At 54.2% G+C, this 21,893-nt stretch overlaps 1 protein-coding gene across 1 annotated transcript; it reads right to left on the bottom strand.

Moving 5' to 3' along the window:
• Nucleotides 1–460: 460 nt before the first annotated feature.
• CD79B (CD79b molecule) lies at nt 461–16,059 on the bottom strand. The gene is made up of 6 exons (XM_067556291.1): nt 15,920–16,059; nt 11,456–11,497; nt 7,352–7,663; nt 2,919–3,037; nt 1,449–1,490; nt 461–772 (listed from the first exon to the last, which is right to left on the bottom strand). Exons 1-6 carry the CDS (start codon nt 16,011–16,013, stop codon nt 674–676), a joined length of 708 nt encoding a protein of 235 aa, XP_067412392.1. The 5' UTR covers nt 16,014–16,059; the 3' UTR covers nt 461–673.
• Between the last annotated feature and the right edge of the window lie 5,834 nt (nt 16,060–21,893).

Here is a 21,893-nt window from a genome sequence, read left to right on the forward strand (position 1 = left end):
CCTGGGCTGTCTCCGGCCCAGACTGGGACACCCGAACTCACGCTTGGTAGAACTTCATTCCTGCTGCGTAGCATCTTACTACAAGGAGTCCTAATAGCTTCACACATGGCGCAAGGTTCTGTTCAACATGAGTAAAGTGATCACAATCTGGCGCTCTGTGAATGTGTCGGCTCTACAAACCGGACTCTCCTTCCCAGGCACAGAGCATCAGGGGTGAAAGCTATTTCCTGCTTTAAACATACAAGGTTCTTTTAGCTGCCTAACTCAGGCTGAGGTTAACTCGTGGTTTGCTGCCAGTCGGTGGCAGTTTGCTACTTATTTCTGTAAATGCACCCAGGGGCTTATGTGTTGAGAGAACAACAGCAACTTCCAGGCTGAAATAATCTTGGCCAGCTCCCATCCAGAACTGGCTACAGACTCAGAAAAACAAGCACCAAATATACAACACCAAAAACTCAAGCAAGCTCTGCGAAGGGTTACGGGAGGCAGCTGTGTGCGGCAGGCAGAGGGGGGGGCGACTGGCAGCGTGGCATCAGCTCATTGCAGTTCATGATCTCGCCCTGTGACATATGAGTCTGTGACAGCCACAGCCTGTGGCAGGAAGTCAGGAATCCTCTCCCCTCCGGTGTCAGTGGGTAGCCATAGCTTGCAGGCACGGTGGGTGCAGAGCCCCTCACTCCTGGCCCGGGTGCTCCCCAACCGTCCACTTGGCTTTTACATCCCGCAGAGGCGCAATGTCTTCGTAGGTGGCCGTCTGTTCGATCTCTAAACCCTGTGCAAAGAAGAGGGAGACTGAGAAGGGCACGTTCATGGGGACCCGGTTCTGCCCTCAGATATGCCTGGGCATCTCCCTTGGCTCACCCGTAGCTGCACCAGCTGAGCTCAGGGAGGAACTGGGAATTCAGTGTGATGCTACCCGGCAGAAGAGCCTTCACCAAAAGCTGATTCCTCGTCCCAAGCCCCAGCCCCCCCTCCCGCCTCCAAGGCTGGCATGGCAGTGCCGTCTTCAGGCTCGTTCCTGGGCACATAAGGGATTGGTGCCTTTTTTGCTCCTTCATGATTTGCAGAGAACAAAAGGTTTATTCGTTTCCCTCTGCTTATTTTCGACAGAACTCCAAGTCTCGTCTGCCCTGGCAGACTCTGCGGGTGACTGGAGAACTAGGAGCCCTATGACAGCCCAAAAGTCTGGCAGCTGCATGTGGGAGGGGAAAAGGTTTTGCGTCAGACTATTTGAAATGCTTCGTTCTGCGTGGTTTTGGTAGCATTTATTTAACTCCAATACACAGCAAACGCTTGAGAGAAAGGAAATCAGTATTAAAGACCCATTATTCCTGCCCTTCAGCTTGCACTGTACCTCTGAAACCCCCACCAAATGCCCCCTCTGCCCAGCTCACGGCTTCAAAACGATTCCTATTATATTAGCTGTTATTATCCTATTATTAACTTACCTCGTAGGTATGGTCCTCCTCAGAGCTGTCCTTGCTGTCACCCTAAAGGGAAGGGAGAAGCGCAGGGTTAGTGCAATAATATTCCTTACCACGGTGTCCTGAATGTCTGGGCTCTTCTGTGTGCTGCTACCAGAATTTCTGTCTCATTAAATGTTTTCTCCCAAGGTCCCCCAGGTGGATCTAAAACCAGGGCATTACCAAGCTGTGTGTGATGAGGCAGGGGACTGTCCGAGAACAGCATGGCACTACGTTAATGGCCTGGGCGTGTCTCATGCTGAGATGGCCTGGATTTATGCTGACTCGTGGGCGTGAAACACCCCAGGGCAAACAACACAAGGCACAAACCAGTCACCAGGGACAGCGGTGACTTCTCCGAGTACCAGGGGCCGCGCCAGCCTGACCGAGCAGGAGCGAGAGCGGATCTAAGCCCAAGGTGTGAACCATCATTACCCAGAGTCCTGCACTTCCCACCTGTTGGCAGTTTCCCTTGGAGGAGGAGCCAGGAGACATCACTGAACATCTATCCCCACTAACCCAGAGCTTCCCAGGGGAATTCCAGATGCTTTCAGGGCTCCCTGGGGCTAAACGCTTTATTCCTCAAAAGGAAGGAAGACAGACATTCCTCCCTGAGGCCCAGGGCTACACTGAAAACTTAGGTCAACAGAACTACAGTGCACAGGGGTGTGCAAAATCCACCCCCCAACTCTGAGCGCCGCAGCGGTGCCAGCCTCACCCCCAGTGTAGACACAGCTAGGGCGATGGAGGAACGCTTCTGTCTCGCTAGCTACCATCGCCTCGGGGAGGTGGCGTTCCTACGGCGATGGGGGAACGGCCTCTGTCGCTGTGGTGTGCGTCTAGACTACAGGGTGACCGTGGCAGCGCTCTGCTGCTGGAGCTGTGCCCCTGTAGCACCGGGAGCGTAAAAAGCCCTGAGCCAAGACTACTTCTGACTAACCCCAGGGCAGGTCACGCCCCTTGGCCTACACCGTTCGACGGCCACCAGGGGCCCCCAGGCTGCGGCAGGGCAACCCTTGCTGTTCCTCCTGGTCTCTGCCAGCTGCTGGTGGGGCCCAGATGGCAATATCCGCGAAAACTCCCCCCACCCAAGAAGTAGCGGGTGGAAGGACCAGCTCCCCTCCTCCATCTTGTGCGTTGCCTCTGAGGACCAGACCCAGCCCAGGGACCCCAGGGAGCTGTCAGGAAGAGCGCATCGGTTGAATGGACACAGTGGAAATGGAGTGTTTTGTGACCCAGCAAAGGAGATTTGACTCCCTGGGGCCATTAGCCCCCTGCCACTTAGAAAATACAGGAGACGTCTCCCCATCCTCAGCACGGCTCGGAGCAACGGCTGGTGCCCAGACAGGCCTAGGAACGTGTCCCCCAACACGCCGTGCCGAGACTGTTCCCAGATGCCTCAGGGCGCTCCTTGGACATCTCCAGTTTGTGCAGCAGGAGGCGCCCCGTACTCACTTTCTCCAGCAGCAGGAGCATGGGGATGCTCACAAACACGACCAGGAGAACGGACTGGACCATGATGATGACGTCTTTCACCGTGTTCCGGCTCCGGGCCTGCTCAAGGGTGCTGAAACCTGCAGACAGCAACGACAAGAAGGGGGCACGCTGAACCCTTTGCAATGCACCCCTCCCGGGCGGGAGGAGCGTGCACTGGCCGGCGTTTTGGTACGGGACAGCCGTAAGGGCCTAGAAGGACGAGCTTCTCATGAAAGGGCTGCCTTGTGCCTGACTCCAGCTCCAGCGTGCCCCTAGGGTTCCTTGTGGAGACGTGAGTGGTACGGGTGAAAAGGAAAATGGATAGAGGGAATTCTTTTAAAACAGCCTGCGCTGCTATCACGACAGCACCGTTTGCACCCCATGAGCATCGCAGACTTGCTTTTCTGACGGAGACAATCCTCCCAGCTGATTCCAGAGCTTCCCTGACCTGCTGTCTCCTCTGACCCTCCCATCTGCTCTTCTTCTCCCCACCTCTCTGTGTTGCTGATCCCGTCTCCTACCTTAGCAGTAGTGATGCACGCCCTTTTCCATACCGCGACCCCTGCCCTTGTTCAGCTATCTCAGATCCAGCTGGGACACCCACCAATTAGTACTACAGAGGGGCCTGGTGGTCACGACTTGCCAACACCAGTTTGTGCCGCAGCCTGGGCTGAGCGTCCCAGTTACAGAGAAGGGGGAGCTATATGTTGATTCAGGTGCCGCAGGAGGCAGGGGTCTCTGTGAAAATGCTGCCACTTGCTGCCCTAAAATCCTGAGCTCTCTCCAGAATGTGCTGTCTGCCTCTAAATGTGTGCAGGAAGCCAGCTCAGTTTGTCTGGAGCCTGATAGGACAGGGGGGGTGGGTGGGAACTGTTCACAATCTGACATAGGGATAGAGAACCACAGACACACTTCTGTGTTTAAATAAGTGAAGAGCTGAAGTGTAGGAAGGATCCGCTAGCCTGCAGTGTCCCATACCATTGTGATTTTATCACGAATCTCATGATAGTTGGTGCTAAATCCCCAGCTCTGGGAGTCAGGTGAATACATGGGAGTCGCGGCTTTGGGGGCTTTTTATGTTTGCTTGGTTTGCTTTTAAAAGTAAATGTTCACCTTGCCGGTCATGGACGAAAGCTTGAAGACATGAACCCTAAAGGAGCCAGGCTCAGAAGGGAAATAATGAGAACCCCAGATGTATTATTTTTAAAAATCTTACGATTTGAAGCCCCGCCCATGATGTGGGAGCCTGTCAGATAATCTGGGATTGCTGAGGGATGGCCGTCCTGAGGGGCAGGCATCATTCCAGCACCATGGGCCGCTGTGCCCTGGGGAATGGGGAACTTCTCCCTGGAATGGTGCCTGGGCAAGAAAGTGAGCAGCCGCCACGTACTGCATAGCGCTGGGCTGGCAGGTGGAAGGGGCCTGGCAGCAAACAGCCCTCTCTGAACACCAACTGCTCGGAAGGTGACAAGTGCAAGGTGACAAGGTGTCCAAATAACTCTTTTCCTGGCCTTCCAGGTGGGCTCAGAGGTATCTGCGCCAGAAACCTGGCACCCCACACACAGCAAGCGCTGTCCCTAGGCACAGTGTCTTGGGCATGCTATTCCCCTGGGTGTGTGATGGAGCCTGGAGCAGCACGGGGACAAGATACAGCCCAGTGTAAGTGACGGGAGGCAGTCAGAGCCATTGGCCAGGGGAGCCAGGGTTCCCTAATGCCTGGTTAATTGAAAGGTCTCCAAATGTAACTAAACAGGGAATCATCAGCGAGTGGGTGCATTTCCAGTGGGGTCCCGCAGGAATTGGTTCTTGGCCCTGCCCTAATTACCATTGTTATCAATGACCTGGAAGAAAACAGAAAATCATCACGGATAAATTACCATTGTTATCAATGACCTGGAAGAAAACAGAAAATCATCACGGATAAAGTTTGAGAGGACACAATGTGATCCTGGGATGCATAAACTCAGGAATGGTGCGTCGGAGCAGAGAGGCTATTTTATCGCTGTGTTTGGGATGTCGCAACCTCTGCTGGGATCCCGTGTCCGGTTCTGGTGCTCGCAATTCGAGAAGCATGTTGATAAATTGCAGAGGATTCAGAGCAGAGCCATGAGAATGACCGAAGGATTAGAAAACCTGCCTTATTGCGACAGACTCGAGGCGCTCAATCTGTTTAGCTTAACAAAGAGCAGGTTAAGGGGTGACCTGATCACAGTCTGGAAGTATCTACATAGGGAACAAATATTGACATTGAAGCTACACAAATTCAGTCTGGAAATAAGGCACAGGTTTCTAAGAGGGAAGGAAATTAACCATTGGAACAACTCATCAAGGCTCATGGCAGATTCTCTGTCACTGGCAGCTTTTAAACCAAGTTTGGATGTTTTTCTAACAGATCTGCTCTAGGGTTTATTTTGGGGCAGGTTTCTGGCCCGTGTTCTGCAGGAGGTCAGACTAGATGATCATAGTGGTCCCCTTTGGCCTGGGAATCTGTTCATTCATTATCTGTATTGCGGGAGTGCCTAGCTGCATGGGGTGAATGGCGGGCGCTGAGCTCAGTTCTCTGTGAGAAAAAGATGCCAATAAAGTTCAAAGGTAGAGTGTATACAATTGGAATTTGATCTGCACACAGACTTGGCCAGCCACAGGGAAGGAAATCAGTATGTTCTCCACCATGGAAGTAAAGATTTTGAGGTGGTCAAATGGCAGGGTGACCAGAGAGCAAGTGTGAAAAATCAGCTCGGGGGTGGGGAGCAATAGGTGCCTATATAAGCCCTGAATATTGGGACTGTCCCTGTAAAATCGGGACATCTGGTCACCCTATCAAATGGATGGACACGCGGTGATAGGGAAAGAAATGAGGTTGTGAGGGGCCTAATGCGGATTGCCCCCATTGAAGACAAGTTGCTGGAGGCTGGGGTAGGCTGATGTGGGCATGTCCAGTGGAGACATGGGAGTTCTGTTGGTAGGCTGGCCTTTGCAATGACCGTGGATGAAGGACAACCAAGGGGGAGGCCAAAGACTCCGTACGTGGACCAGACAGCAGCGGACCAATAGATACAGAGACCAATTTGCACAACAGGCAGCTGTACAATCACGAGTTTTGGAAGAAGGCTATAAAAGTCACCAACCCCAAACAGGGAAGTGGCGAGAAAGAGGAAGAAGATTGCGGTAGCACCTGGGAGCCCCCGTCATGGCCCAGGACCCGATTGTAGCTGGTGGAACAGAGGGATGGTCCCTGCCGCCAAAGAGCTGGCAGTATGGGGCAGATACCAGCAATGATACTTGCCCCGCTGAACGGCTGGGGTGACAGGCACCTTCATTCTCTAGGGTTAGCAGCCTGGTCCCAGTTAGACACCTGGGGCTACAGACTGAATGTCCTCAGATTGGTAGGTGTCAGTCGGACTCTAGTGTGAGTATTCACACCTGTAGCGTAAGTCACACATGTAGTGTGAGCGCTCTGAGCTTGTATTTTACAGTGTGCAAAGGGGCATTTTTACACATCCTTTCTTGAAAGATACTATTCTTATCCTTTCCTGTTTATCCTAGGATTGCGCTCACGGGCCTCATTTATCATTGGCCCCAGTGTGCAAGGTGCTGTACAGAAATAGAGGCAGATACAGTCCCTTCGTTAAACTCTCAGAAATGGTTTGATCATTTGTTCCTGTGTTTAATAGTGCCCAGCACCTAGATTCATAGATTCATTTACATCCATGGATTTTAAGGCCAGGAAAGACCATTGGATCCTCTAGCCTGGCTTCCTGCATCACACAAGCCAGGGAATCTCACCCATGGATACCTGCCTCCAGCTCAACAGCTTATGGTTGACCTGGAGCGTATTCCCAATGGGGATTCATAGAGAGAAATGAGCGTTGAAGCAAGTCAGAAACCATGCGAAGAAAGTGTCCTTGGGGGCTCAACGGCCACAATGTGAATGACTCAAGGCCCAAATGGTCCCGCTTCATTAATCATGACTGGGAAGAGCCTAATATATTACGGAAAGTCAAACCCAGCCTGAGATCCAGAGCCAGATTCTCAACCCGCGTCAGCTGACGGCTCATTCGCTGTTGGGATCTGGCCCTTCTTGCAGCGTGGCCACTCATGTGTCCAGGGGGTTCTGTGCAAATGGGTCAGACTGGGGTTTTCAAAGGATCATAAGGGATCCCATTGGAGTGGGAGCTAGATGCCAACATCCCTTTGGCGCCTTTGAGAATCCCATCCCAAAGGTTTTAAGTAGAAAACCTGAAAAAATCCATATGAGATAGATGGTGTGTCCAGGGATGATTAGATTAGATTAGATAGCTAGATGGGTCTGTATGGGATAGATGGGTGTGTATGGGGACGGATAGATCGATAGATAGATAGATATCTGAGTGTGTCTGGGGCTAGACAGAGGCAGAGATAGTACATCTCACCTATTACTCTCAGTTCACTCCCACACGTGCGTATCCGTCCCAGATCACGAGCCAGGCTCTTGTTTTCACACAAGTAAATGCCATTGTCTTCAGCCTGGATTTTACTTAGGATGATGGTTACGTACGTCGTGCTCCTTTCCTCGGACACTCTCGGGCCAGTCACATCTATCACCTGGGGGGTTTTGTCCCGTTCAGTCATTTTGTACCACTGCACACTGGCTGAGTTGCGGGAATGGCAGATGAAGTGAACTTGTGTATTCTTCTTGGCGGCTACGTAACGAGGCTGCTGCCGGAAGTGGGAACAGAACATATCTGAGGAGGAGACAAAACCAGGCCAGAGGGTAAATTGATAACGTTGCATCTTATTAGCTCCTCCAGTGCTGCCCTGATGGCTGTGTGCTAATGGAGATCATCACAGGGCGCCGTACGTTTCCTGGCAGACTCACCAAACGCAGCAATGTAAGTCAACATAAAATGCAATAAGAAGGACTACAATGCTGTTCACGTGAAAACTGTGGCTTTGCTTCTGTGTGCATGGAGCCCAGCCCCATCTTCTGGGCATGCATTGGGCACAGGGCATGTGCCAAAGTTCCTCAGCACTCTGCAAAGTTAGGGCCTTAAACACAAAGAAAGTCAAGACATGCAAAAGGTTCTCACAGGACCACTGATGTGACTCCCGCAGACCACATGTACTGCTGCTGTTCCACTGCACAGCACCATCAGCTCCCTCCCACTGTCTGTTACACTGCAGAACACCATCAGTTCCCTTTCACCGCACACGTCATTGCATGCCATGCTGCACAGCACCATTCACTCCTGCCCACTGCACACCCACTGCACGTCACGTTGCCCAGCACCATTACAAAGGTTCAGTGGGGAAATTTTGACCAGCCCCGGTTATTATTCAAAGTTTGCACAGCAATTGCAATTCTTTGAAGTGGTAAAGAAGTGTGGCCATTCTGTGCTTATTTTGAAATAATTCGTAAGAATTTGTAGCACTTAAATACCAACTTGCGGAGTTACATACACACAGTATTGTATTTGTATTGAGTCATTCCTTATAGGTAGCATTTAACTCAGCTGCTTCAGAAACTCGTGAGTAACCACTACACATTCATAACACTCACTGGGGCTTTCCCCCTCTCATGCAAGCTGCCTGCAGTTGCTAATTTAGCTATTTGATTTTTTTCTCTTCCCAAGTTGTTCCTGCCTTTCGTAATTATAAAACAACTAATTTGGAAAAGACAGCAAATCAAATAGCAAAAACCTCTATTCCTTGCACCTGGGATCTCTCACAGTGCACTAGCAACAGAACAAAGCTTCAGCCGTGAACACTATTAAACAAACAGCGCCATAGAGTTAAATTGATCTTCATTCATCTTCGCTCTGTTCCCCAAGATGCAGCCTGCCATTAGAATTAGGAGCACTGACCTTTGGTGCAAATTACCACGGTCTAGAACCCAAGCCACTCAAATCTGTCCCATTATTCCCTTTGATGACCCATAAATGGTGCTAGACAATCTGTCCGATCTCACTCCCAGCTTTCCTCTCTCACAATCAGCTCTGCATCCTTTGAAGACGTTTCGGTCCCCAGGCGAGTTCCCAGGCTGACTGGGGCTGCAGCACCGGTTATTTGGTCCGAGGACAGGGACCATAAGAAATATTGGTATATGAATTGGCCTTAGGGCTATTATTAGAATCGCTATTCATTATTTGCATTGTGGCAATGCCCAGCCATAGGGCTCCGTGGCGCTAGGTGCTGTACAAACACAGAACAAAGAGATGGTTCTTCTTACAATAGGTACAAATAAAGGAGGGATCTGCCCCTCGCCAGCCAGGCTCACTCTGGGATCAACATGCTGGGAAAAGTCCAGCCATGTCTCCCTGGCCAGTCACATAACAGACCTCCTTTAACCAGCCTGTAATGGTATTGTGCAACTGAGACGCTAGTTCTGCCCGTGGCCAGGAGTTACACAGCTCCACTCACGGTGTTTTATTGTAGCACCTAGAAATCCTAGTCCTAGCCCCGCTGGACACTGCACAAACCCAGAACAAATCACAAATGGATCTTAGCCTCCCAGCACCCCTGTGACTGGAAAGTCTCCCCCATTTTACAGAGGGTGAGCTCACAGGGCAAGTTAAGTGACTTGCCCGAGGTCATGCAGGAGCCCATTGGCTGAGCTGGGAACTGATGGGAGATTTTCAGTATCCCAGTCCATTGGCCCAGCTGCTAGACCATTTCCCCCTCTCTACTCTGCATGCAATGAGCCAGATAGCCATGCTGCTCCGTGTGCATCTCCTCCGGGTACTCTATCCCCTGCTGAGGCACTATGGGAGAGCTGCTGTGATTTCCCCAGCATGCACTGGTACAAACATTGTTCAACAGCATGGCAAGTGTAGACTCACGAAGGTGGCTGTATTATGGCTTGCCAGTATGAGAAGGTTCCATTGATTTAACCTAAGGCGTGAATTTAAATTGATCAAGTTAAACCAAAGCAAACCCCTGTGTAGACATCCTTATTGCAGTAGAGTGGCTTTTTTCAGTTCAGCTTAAGTCATGGGGAAGAGGTTTAAGCTAAACCAAAATAAACTATTCCCTTAAATTGAAATAACAGCATCCACACGGGTTCGCTTTGATTTAATTAAATTGGCTTTAAAACAGATTTAAGTTGAATTTGTGCAACTTTCCCATGGAAACAAGGTCTTAGAGCAAAAACCGGTTCAGCTCCAAATGTCTTCTGTTGTTCCCCTCCTCTAAGGAAATGGCAGTTTTTTTAGCCCGAGTCCACATGTGAACTCACCAACAGGGGAAGCGGAAGGGATTGAAATGTAAGGGTTAATATGCAAATTTTATGGAGGCTGGGAATTGCTTTCGCATTATTATAGACTATTCTAAAAGGAACATACTGATTGTGAATTGTTAATAGAGAAACGGGTAGTGGTTTGGGTTATAAGTTTTTGCAACATCTTACTCAGTAAGTATATTTAAGAATGAATGATGAGGGGTATGGAAAAGCTTCCATATGAGAAAAGATTAACAACACTGGGACTTTTCAGCTTGGAAAAGAGATGTCTAAGGGGGTCTATGATAGAGGTCTATAAAATCATGACTGGTGTAGAGAAAGTAAATAAGGACATGCTATTTACTCCTCATGGCACAAGAACTAGGGCCAACAAATTACAATAGGCAGCAGGTTTAAGATGAACAGAAGGAAGTATTTCTTATACAATGCATAGTTAACCTGTGGAACTCCTTGCCAGAAGATGTTGTGAAAGCCAAGACTATAACGGGGTTCAAAAAAGAACTAGATAAGTTCATGGAGGACAGGTCCATCAATGGCTATTAGCCAGATGGGCAGGGATTGCTGTTTGCCAGAAGCTGGGAATGGGTGACGGGGTGGATCACTTGCTGATTACCTGTTCTGTTCATTCCCTCTGAAGCACCTGGCACTGGCCACTTTCAGAAGACAGGATGCTGGGCTAGATGGACCATTGGTCTGGCCGAGTGTGGCTGTTCTTACGTTCTTATGAAGTAGGTAATTTACCAAAATGGGAATGAGATAGGCAGAAGCTAGGAACCTAAGTGAACTCAGCCTCTTAGAATATCTCCAGGGAGTGGTTTCCTTGTAGGGCTGTAGCAGTCATGCTGGGTATTTTAAAATCACTTTCTAGCCTTACTAATTCATTTGACTGGCTACTTCTCTCTCGTGTAGTTTGCAGAGGAGTGTTGCGTCTTTTCACTCATGTTTCGTCTTTGCATTAGTTTAATCACTGTTTCAGAGCAGAGTAAAAGCGATTCAGGCAGTGACGAATCTCTCCAGCCCCTAAACTCTGGGGGCCAGACACTCAGCTTGCATAAAGCAGCATAGCTCCATTGGCTCCAATGGAAGATTTGGCCGTCAGAGTCCCACAAGCGGCTGCACCTGGGGACTAGTGGTTGGAGCCACCAGCTGCGTTTCAGCTTTAAAGGATATTTTCTCTTAGCCGCGCCGTATTTTCAGTGGGGGAGGAGGCACCTGAGCCGTGCACTAGGCAAAACCCAGAAATCATGGAGGGGAGACTCACTAGAGCAAGATTGGGATGAATTACGGCAACTGAACTGACCTGAGCTCTGCGGCGTGGTGTTTCCTGAGGCTGAGATCGCACCTGAAAGACAGGAGAAGAACAAAAAGCAGCTCAAAGTCGGGGTATTCCAGAGAGGCCTCACTGGGGGCGCTTAGCAAGCCACCCCCCCCCGCCAGACTAAACCCAGGCTTACGTCCCTGGCGTGTCGAGGCTCGCTGTGGTGCCAGGGGAGCCAGGGGCCGACTCGCTCAGACAGCCTGGCTCTGAGCTTCCTCCACGGCAGCAGGCAACAAGGGCTGGGGGAGCGAGCATGGGGCTGAGCGTGCCCCAAGTGACTCACTGGCCGGCGTTGGGGATGGGGCCGGCCTCTGTTCCCCTCCCTTCAGCAGGCGTCCTGAGCACTGTGGAGCTAGTGTCCGCGAGCACACCCTGCACCGAGCAACCACGACTGCGGGGCTGGGCTGCTCCCGCCCGCGGTCCCAGGGCTGAGCCCGGGGGCGAGGGAGGCTGGTCCAGGGCTGAGGGTGCCGGCCAGGCCGGGGCTCAGGGCTGCTGCCGTGCTGGGGATGATGCAGGACAGCTAGAGCGGCAGTTCAGGAGCTAGTCTGGGACTGTGGAGACGGGGGGACAGCTCCTGCTCTGCCACCGGCTGTGTGACCGAGTCTGTCCGGGCCTCAGTTCCCCCACGTGTAAAACAAGGCCGAGAGCCTTGTCCCCCCCGCCCAGAGGGGTGTGTGGATACAGCCGTTAACGGTGCTCCGACGCTGTGGGGTGGGGCCCAGATAGGAACCCCACATCGCTAGGTGCTATCGAGTCCTGCGCCGGCTTTATTTCGACATCCCCACCAACGTAACAAAGCTTCCAAAAAGGCACTTTACCAGAGCCACCCAGGTCAGTGGGGCCCGTAGAGCAGGAATGGCCTGGTCTCATTGCTCTGAGCCACACCTCACCTCCCTCGTATTTCTGTCTACATGGGGCCACTCAGGAAAGTTAATCCGAATTAACTTGTATGGTGAATTAATCCCTGGGTGGATTTAATCCCTGTGTGGTATTACCATATTTAATCCCTGTGTGGACACTCTTAGTCAGGATTAAAGCGGCCTGAATTGAGTTTAGCTTAATTCACTTGGAAGCACAGGCCCAGCTCGTTGGGGACCAGGCCAAGTCGCTCTGTTGTGCAAAGTGCCTCACACACTTGTGGGCGTTGTGTAAATTTGGACGCGGGCCCCCTGAGAGGCTGACATGGGCCTGGAACACAGGCCCACTTAGGGGACGTCTACACTGCAATAAAAGACCTGCAGCATGGCTGCGGCTGGCCCCGGTCAGCTGGCTCGGGTTCATGGGGCTCCGGCTGTGGGGGCTAGAAAATTGCAGCCTAAATGTTTGGGCTCCAACCAACGTTGGGACATCCACATTGCTATTGTTAGCCCCAAAGCCAGAGTCAACTGACCTGGGCTCTGAGACTCAGAGCCGCAGGCTTTTTAGTCACTGTGTAGACGCAACTTTAGGTTCCAGCAACTCCCGAAGTAGCTAAGCCGTGGGCAGCACTGCCTGCAACTCTCCTCCCTCGCCGGGCGTCTTCGCCCTGCAGCCTGAGCCAGCCAGCCAAGCCCACCATCGCCTCTGACATTCTGCAGCAGCTGCACCCGCTTCCCCAGCCGCGCAGATGGGCAGGAAGCGCTGTTCTGTTTACCAAATCGCTCCAGTGCACAGCGCGCTCCTTTGCCATTTCTATGAAAATTGAGCTGGGTGGTCAGGGGACATCGGACACGTAGCTCGACTCTGTGTTTGTCTGCCAGCTCCTGGCACATTCGGGCTGTGGTAATCATAATAAATAGTGATGCTTTACTCATAGAAAGTGAATGTTGACACTCCGTACCGCACGCCTGCTGTTCAGCTTGTTTGTGACAGTTTGTATGAGCAGGTGACTCTGGGTATTAATGGTCACGAGCCTTTGAACCACCAGAAAGATGCTTGGTAGGCTGAATTGGGGTGAGAGCTCCGTTCTAGGCCATAGCGGTTCTTAGCCCACGCTTACCACAGCGGTCTCAATGCACGACCATACGGGGAACCAAGGGACACAACTCACACCTGTGGGCTGTTCTCTGCTCCCCTTCCCCGCGCAGTGTCCTGCTTTGGTGCAGTTTGCAGTGTTTAGATGTTTAAATGAACACACTGCCTTCTGGCCTCGGAGCCATTGAGGCATGCCCGGTCATGTTTTCACACTTTTATCTACAACCATAAGTCTAGAGACCCTTTTAATGCAAGCTGAGATTCTCGTGTAATCACAGGACTCCAGGAGCTGAGGCCTTAAGACAAACACCAGCTATTGTGAGATGCGTGGTGAAATCGTGAGAGTTGGCCACCCTGCAGAGCTCCTTTTTCTAGCAGTAATATCTCAGGCAAGGCTCAAGTGATCCATAAAGGCACAGGTTTAACATCACATAACATTTCTCTGCTTCCACTGGCCTGGCTCATAACTGCACCAAACTCCCCCTCTTTCTTCTCCCTGCAAGAATCGAAGGTTAGGGCTGTGATTGCACTCTCCCGTGTTTTACAATTGCACTCGTCCATTCCAGGAGCAGCACCAAACCCATGTGACTAAGGCGACGCAGTCACGCCTTGTGTTAATGACTAGCACCTGTCTACGGGAGCACAGTTTGTGGCGCTCAGCTCAGCGAACGGGTGCCAATGGCAGTGAATTATGGAGCGCTGGAGGCGTTTGTTTGTCAAAGAGAAAAATGGGCACAATTCATCCAGTCATCAGCTGCTTGTGCCAGACAGTTCTCCTCCACTGGGGCACGCTGCCCTCCTCCTCCGCCTGCCAAGACCCAAATCTGGGACACAGCACACCACGAAGTTCTAAAAGGAGGCGCAAAAACTAATAATGCAGGGAACTGACATTATTACGGGGTCTGTCCCTGCAGGGTGCCCAGCTCCTGCCAGGACCTCTCTTTCCAGCATCTGCCTTCCTGACGTAAACCATTTTCAGCGCTGGAACATTTAATTCGGCCCATTGTTCACGTGGGGACTCACATTCACAGACTCTATGGCCAGGAGGGACCATTAGATGGTCTAGGCTGACCCCCTGTGTCGCACAGGCCAGCGTGTGTCTCCTGGTTACCCTGCATTTGCCGAGCGAATGATGTGTCAGCTGGAATGAGGTTTCTAACCATCAGAGGAGGGGGGGTTGTGAAACAGCCTCGCAGCGCGGACAAACAACCTAACTAGCTTTAAAATGGCGCTTGGTCGGTGCTAGCTTTAAAATGGGCTGATCTGACGGGGCTTGGACTCAGTGACTCAGGAGGTCCAGTCCACTCCTACGTCTTGTGTCCCTGGAACCAAAGGACAGTGTCTGCTTCTGCCCCGTGCCTAGGATGGGTTTCTCAGCGTGCCTGCAAACCATGAGAACGTAAAGAATCTAGTGAGCCCCTCGCTGCTAAATAAAACCAGTCAAATCAGCACCGGACATGTACAGACTTTCTGAGCTGTCTCACTGTCTGGTCCTGGTTTCTGGCAGCTGCCGCAGAGTGTGAGTCTGTCACTTCCCACTGCCGTAGGACGAGAGGGGCTTCCAGGGAACTTGAAGCAATAGCTACCCAATGCCTGTGCATTTCCACTCCCGTTTGCTCCCAGCAAGAGCTCGCTACACCAGTCAAAGCTGCCAGCAAGCAGCAAGCAGCAGCAAGGTGCAGTGCCAACAGTTCCCTTTAAACCAGCCCAGCCCTCGAAAGTTTCCAGCTGTACGAACACGTTAGACATTAAACTGCTGGGTTCCCGAGACACGCTCTGAACGCGCACATTTCTCGTATCCAGGCACCACCCAAACTGCAGCAAATTTCACCTGCACCCCGTGAATCAGGACAGGGCTGGAGTCCCCATTGCACAGAGACATGAAATAACTTGGCCAAGGTCACCGCGGAAGTCGATAACACAGCTGGGAATGGAAGCTGGCTCTCACACATCCTAAACCAGAGCCCTAAACCATTGCACCAGCCGTCCTCTCTTTGGGGGGGTTGTTCTGTGGGTTAGAACAGCAGGAGCTCCACCGTGAAAACGCCTCCATCTCCTTAGTGAGCCAAGAGCAGAAACCATGTGGAGCCTGGACCTGCCGAGGGCATCACCTAGGCTATTGATCGCTTTCCCCGAGGTCCCACAATGCTGTGCATGGATCGCTTTCCCTGAGGCCAGAGATCCTGCCTTCCTGTGTATGCTGTGACTTCTGGGTCCTGCCTGCCCAAGAAAAGTTTGCTTTGTGCAAACGGACATGGACATGATTTGAAAGCTGGAGAGCGTTTGGGTTGAAAAACTTAGGAACAACCGAAGTACAACGGAGCTCCTGTGTCTGGGTGAAGTTCTTCAAAACTCCAACCCAGGACCGGGTGCAACTGGCGAGATTTCAATACTCCCTGGGTAGATGCTGCCTTTAGGAGTAATGCCCACAAAGCATCAATGCTGACTGCAACAGCCCTGGAATGATTAGAGAACATAGGAAAACCCTACCTGTGATCAGGGCTAACAGGCAGAGTCGCGTGCAGAGAGCTGCCGGCGTCTTGCAGAGGGTAGCCATCTCGGAGCTAAGCCGGCAGGAAAACATGAACTCTCCAGCCTCACGCTGCGGCTGCAGAAACGCTGCTACCTCCCCAACTGCTTCTTCATTTGCACTAAAAATGGCAACGCTTTGGTGAAGCAAGACAGGCCTTTCCTGTCGATGTAAATCAGGCTGCAGCGGGACAGCCCCGGGGGCCAGTTTAGAACACGGCACAGACACGTGTGGGCAGCGGCTATGCACTTGAGTGCATCTTCCCCACCCCTTGGCTAGCGGCAGATGAGATGTGTCAGCAGGAGCCGGGGAGGCTGACTTGGTCTCCCCGCGGGTCTCTCTACGCCAGCGCGGGCGGTGTAATTTCCCACTCGAGGAGCTGGCCCCGTGGTAGCTTTGATTGCGCGAATGCACTTGCAGTGGACGTGTATCCTTGGGGGTGGGTGTGAGCAGCGGGAGGTCCCATCTGGGACGGGATGTGTGTATTCGGGGTGGCCGGGCCCTCCTGCCGCTCCGCTCCATGTCTGTGTTTAGCACGCCAGCGTGATCAGAGCCAGCGCGGTCACGTCGCCGCCAGCGGGAACGACGCCGTCCCCTGCCAGGGCAGACGTCCCCTTACGCACTGACACAGGTGTAAGGGACACCCCGGCAGTTCACAGCACTAGCTGGGCTGCGTCGTGCCGCCTCCCGCGGCAGCGGGCAGGCCTTTCCCTCAGCGTCTTCGGCCTGGCCCTTGCCGGGGTGTGCTGAAAGCCCCGAGCAAACCCAGGCACGCTGTGGTGATGGAAGCCCTGCATTTGGTTGCTGTTATTAATTCAAACCAGGGAGAGCAGCCACAGCCCAGCACGCCCAGTTCCGGTGCCCCCGGCCTTTGCCCTGTGGTGTGCAGTGATTGCTCAGGGCTTGCCTGTGAGCTGCTTTGTTCTGAGTCCGGCTCCAGCTGATTGTGCAGAACCATAAGAGCTTCCCAGCGCCCAGGCCAGACTCTCTGTCTGGGAAGCTCAGCCCTTAAAGGCACGGCCCTTCACCCCCTCCCCCCCCAAATGCCATAGGCCTTGCCACTTTGCTGTGCCGCTGCTGGAACACGGGGGGCAGGGCGAGCCCAGCACTTACGGTTCTCTTCCCGCTGACGGCAGAGAAGGTGCTGGAGGTTCGCTCACGGCCGGGGTGCACTTTCCTGCTTCATTTTCTGCAGCAGCTGGAGCCGTGCTGGCAGCTGGCAGGGGGATTTCGGGTGTCGTCTGATTGGGCCAACGCAGCGTATAACCCGTGCCCACGCCAGGTGGGGCCGTGTCCCCGCTCGTGGTGACTGGGGGCACCTGTGTGGAGGAACCTGCTGCTAACAGCGTGGGGTCTTTTTTTCTCAGGCAGTGGATCCGGGGGGGGGGGGGGGGGGCCACGTGCTCTGCCGGCTGCCGACAGCCCCCCAGGCTGTGGTGTTACCAGTGGTGGCTGACAGCTCGAAACCCCACAGCCTCTCTACACAGCCCCCTGGCAGCGCGTCCCAGCGGGCGTGGGTTACAGCAGGCACCAGAATTCAGCTGCAGTGCAGGGGCAATATTTAAATAAGGGCTCATCTAAAAATGTGATGTCCCAATGGCCAAGGCAGGGAAGATGCTAGAGTTCAAAAATTGCCAGTCCCACCTGGCAAGCCACGGAGGAGCCAGGAGCTGGGGCTGCACGGGGAGCCAGCTGCCCCAGGCACTGCGGGGGCTAGAAGCCCTAGCTGGGGTGGGCTACCACGTTGCTGGGAGCCTGGAAGGCCGCCAGGAAAAGGCTGCCAAGGAGTCGGGATCGTGGATGGATTGCCTGCTTGCCCCTGAAATTTCATCGGCACCACCACGTTCCACGGCCGTTCGAATGCGGGTGAATTGACATTTTCCATTGGCAGAACGGTCCCGTGGGAAACGTCCGACCAGCTGCAGCCACGCGGGCGCCGCTGCATGTGGCTGGAATCTCGGCTATCCTGCACAGAGCCCCCCTGGCCTGATCCAGACCTACCTTCTGGGAAAGTCCTGCAGAGCTTCCGCGGTGAGCCTAATGTGGCCGGGGAGAAATGCAAGGGGGGGGGGTCTATGGAACTAACGCTGACCAAGTCTTCTGCTCACTGAACACTCCTGCCCGGGGCTGAATGGCCGAGATACCAGCTGGGCTCCACTGAGCTCGCTGGGCAAATAACTAAACCAGCCAGAAACCTGGGAAAATGAAACAGACCCTCCTCGGGTCCCTCGGCAGACGGACTTCCCCACCTGCAGGATCTCTGTGCAGACGGGGAAATCTGGCCGCGGGGAAAGGGAACAGCCACGAACTTGGGAAAACACAGCAAGAGCCCACACCTGCAAAACAAGACCAAAAGCCCCTCCCCCTTGCCAGTAACTTGGGCAGCAGTCTGTCTAACTTCCTTCCCCCCGCCAGGGAGATTGGCCTGTAGCGGCACCACCCGCCCACCCACCCAAGGCTGGGCGCCGCAAAGAGCAGCAGCCCAATGTCTCTGTGCAGTGGTGCCAACACCCTGGGCAGCTGCTTGTCTGGAGATACCAGCCCCCCCCCCGCATTGCAGTGACACACAGCCATTCAGATGCTAGGTGGGGGCAGGTACGTGCAGCTCTACAAATGTTCAGTTCAGCATCTCGGACAGCCAGGCTCTTCGTCTGCCTTTTCTCACGGTGCCAGCCCCACAGAAAAGCAGCCAAAAGCACCTGTCAATTATTCCGGAGCAGAATCCTGGGTGCTTCGGCAGAAGCTTCTTGTTACAAGATAAAAACGCTTTTCTTTTTCCTTCTTCACGCACAGAGGGAGCAACGAGCGCTTTCCTAGATGGCGTTCCCGGCCTCTGGGCTCCTTTATTTACCATGCGTGCTGGGCTAGTGCCCAGCGAGCCACCGGTCCGAGCCCCCATTGCTGGGCCCTGTGCGACCAGACTCAGTGACAGCCCCTGCTCCGACGAGCACCCAGTCCAAGAGCCGTGCTCAGCCGAGTGCAGGAGATGGGCCCGGGTAGCGGGGACACTGTGAACAAAAGAATAGCTTGTGCACATTTCTTAGCCAGGTGGGGCAGGGGTCCCAGCTGTCCATGGGCTGTTGTGACCAGCCTACGGCCCCACACAGAACCACCCTCCCGGCCCCCACTGGAATATCGCCTGGGGAGATCGCGGGGTCCGTAGGAAAGCGCTTGGCCCTGGGGCAGGTCTCTAGGACTTTGCCTTGTTGTCTGGGTCATCCGAGCCCGTTTTGCTGGTGCTCAGGCCGGCTGTTTACGAGAGCCCAGAGCGTGTTTGTGCCTTCAATGGAAAGATACACGGTGTTACCTGCCCTCTGGGGCCCTGGGCGCCACGCAGCGTATGCAGATGTGTCCTTTGCTGGGCCATTCCTATTCATCGCGGAGTTGGGTTTCACTTGTAGCCTTTCGACAGCTCCAGTCCGACACGGAGAAAAGGCCATTCCTCCCTCCCCGCTCCCCTCCCCTTTGCTCCAGCTCCTCGTGTTCTGAACCTGGATGACATGGTCCCCAGGGGACGTGCTGTTCCCCTGAAGGAAGAAAACAATTTGCCAGGATCTAGTTATCAGGAGGCTCTCTGGTCAGCCCCGCCAGTGGCATTATGGGAAGAGAGGCCTGCCCCCCCGGGGGTCGGTTCAGGCTCGCTCGTCCCACCCCATTTCAGCCAGAAATGGCCTCGGTGTCCGGTGTCCATCACACTGACCCCTTCCCGGCTGGACACAGCGGAACGGGACCGGCAGAGACGCTTGCTCTGCCCGGACCCAGCACCCGGGCACCCCGGCTGCTGAGGATGCCAGGGGTGGGGAGACGTCTGGGCTGCAAGGAGCGGGGCGGGGCCGAGAGGGGCCATGGGGGATGGAGGCTGAGTCAGGCGTGAACACCAGGGGGAGCCGGGGGGTGTAGGGGCAGGGTTTTCATTACCCTGTTTGTGTGGGAGACCTAGGAGGGTTGTTACCAGGGGATCCGGACAGTGATAGGCTAAGGCCAGAGGGGCCCATGAGATCATTGAGTCGCCGCCTGCACAGCACAGGCCATTACTGGTGCTGCGAGCACAAAAGTACCGCTCTGGGCGGCACCGGCGCCGGCCTGGCCTGCACCATCTTTGCCCTCGCTGATCTGCCTACGACTGCGTGCACTTCCCGCAGCCCCTCTGTGCTTCGTCCCGGCCACGGGCGCGACCCACGGGTCTTAAACCAGCACGTCCTTCCCTTAGCAGGGCAGAGATTAACCCAGGAATGAGAACTGAACTCAGATCAACCCATGCTGTGTGTGTGTGTGTGTGTGTGTGTGTGTGCGTGCGTGTGTGTACACACTACCGGGGGTCTGTGTGCCCTGCTAGACATACACCCTGCAGTCTGTGCCCCTGCAGCGCTGCTGTTCGGTTTCCCTCGTCTCGGTGGCGATGCCGTGCTAGGAATTAGCGGCCTGAAGCTGGTTCCTTTCGCCCCAGGACACACAAGGCGGTGCCGGGGAAGCCAAGGATTAAACCCCAGGGTCCAGCATCCTCTGCTAGAGGCTTAAACATCCCTTTAGTTACTTGAAGGGACAGACAAGGGAGTTGGGAGCGAGTGAGTGCGTGCGTGTGTGGGGGGGGGGAGGCGGTGTCAGATTTTCAGACACTCACGGGCCAAGCTCAGTACCCACGAATGGGGCCAGGCTCCGGCGCGTTCAGCACCCCCACGGCAACCTCTGAGCTGCAATCACTGGGTGTCGGGCAGACCCTTAACACACCTGACGCCGCCTTGCAGGGTGCGTCTCCATTGCAGTCAGACCCCGCGGCTGGCCCGTGCCGGCTGACTCGGGCTGGCGGGGCTGTTTCACCACGGTGCAGAGGACCGCGCGAAGTGGGAGGGACGGACCATGGGAGACCTGAGTGTGGAGAGCCCAAAATCTGCCCCGAGTTGAGAACTCCTCGGTCACAGGGACGGTCAGGGACGGGTCAGGCAGCTACGCAGCTTTGGTGCCACTTCACCCTGGACTCACGGGGTCTGACCCCACTGCGTGGGAAAGCCAGGGCGGTGGGACCCCACTCTGCATTGGAAACCGGGGATCGCAGTCGCTGGCTGCAGGCTCACACCCATGCGAGTGCATCTACGCCGCAACGCGCAGCTCTGCTGACTCGGGGCTGCGGCGTGAGCTGCGTCCACACCCCACGATGGCAGGGCTTTGACCTGAGTCACTGCAGGAGTCAGGCTCTGACCCCCCTCCACCCCAGCAGGGTCCTAGGACCTGGGTCCCAGCAGCTTGCTGACCGGAGTCACACTGATTTGTGTGTGGACAGAAGGGCTCAAACCTGCGTCACAGTCTGGGCTTCGTGTGTAGTGTAGACACCCCCACACAGGCTCCTGGAGCCGAGCCCTGGGCTCTGGCCTGCTGCAGGGACTCTGCAGGGTGTCCCCCCCAAAATCCTTTCTCTGTTAAACGAACCTGGAAAATTAAAACACTCTGGTAATGGGGGGGCATCCAGACACCTCAGCTAAGTAGGGCTAGCAGGCCTGTTTGTGGATTGGCCCCCCCGGGGTTAGTGGGGACACTGGCGGCTGTAACACAAATCGGCCACGTTGCTAGACGGGTTTGATCATTGACAGGTTTTTATTTTAAGAAATGTACAAAGAAGAATGGCGCCGGCTCGCTGATCGAGGCGCCTTCCCTCACTGAGCCACAAGTATGTACACGCGACCGCGGTTGTCCAACATGCTTGGCTGCCGGGACCGGCCCCCCCCTTTCTCCATGGATGTTCCCAGGTGAACACAGTTTAAGCCATGGTCTCAAGCAGTGATTAGCCCAGGCTCCTGTCCCATCGCCCTGGGCACGCGGAAATCCAAGCGTGCTGCTGAGTTACGCGGCGAGCGGAGACCTCTGTCCATCGCTGGCAGCAAAGATGCTCCCCCGACTACCCCAGACCCAAGAGGGTTTGAACATTAACCCTCTGCACTG

Source organism: Emydura macquarii, unplaced genomic scaffold, assembly GCF_026122565.2.
Source record: "Emydura macquarii macquarii isolate MOO-44397 ecotype Brisbane River unplaced genomic scaffold, CSIRO-AGI_Emac_v2 contig_1692, whole genome shotgun sequence".
NCBI classification, from domain to species: Eukaryota; Metazoa; Chordata; order Testudines; family Chelidae; genus Emydura; species Emydura macquarii.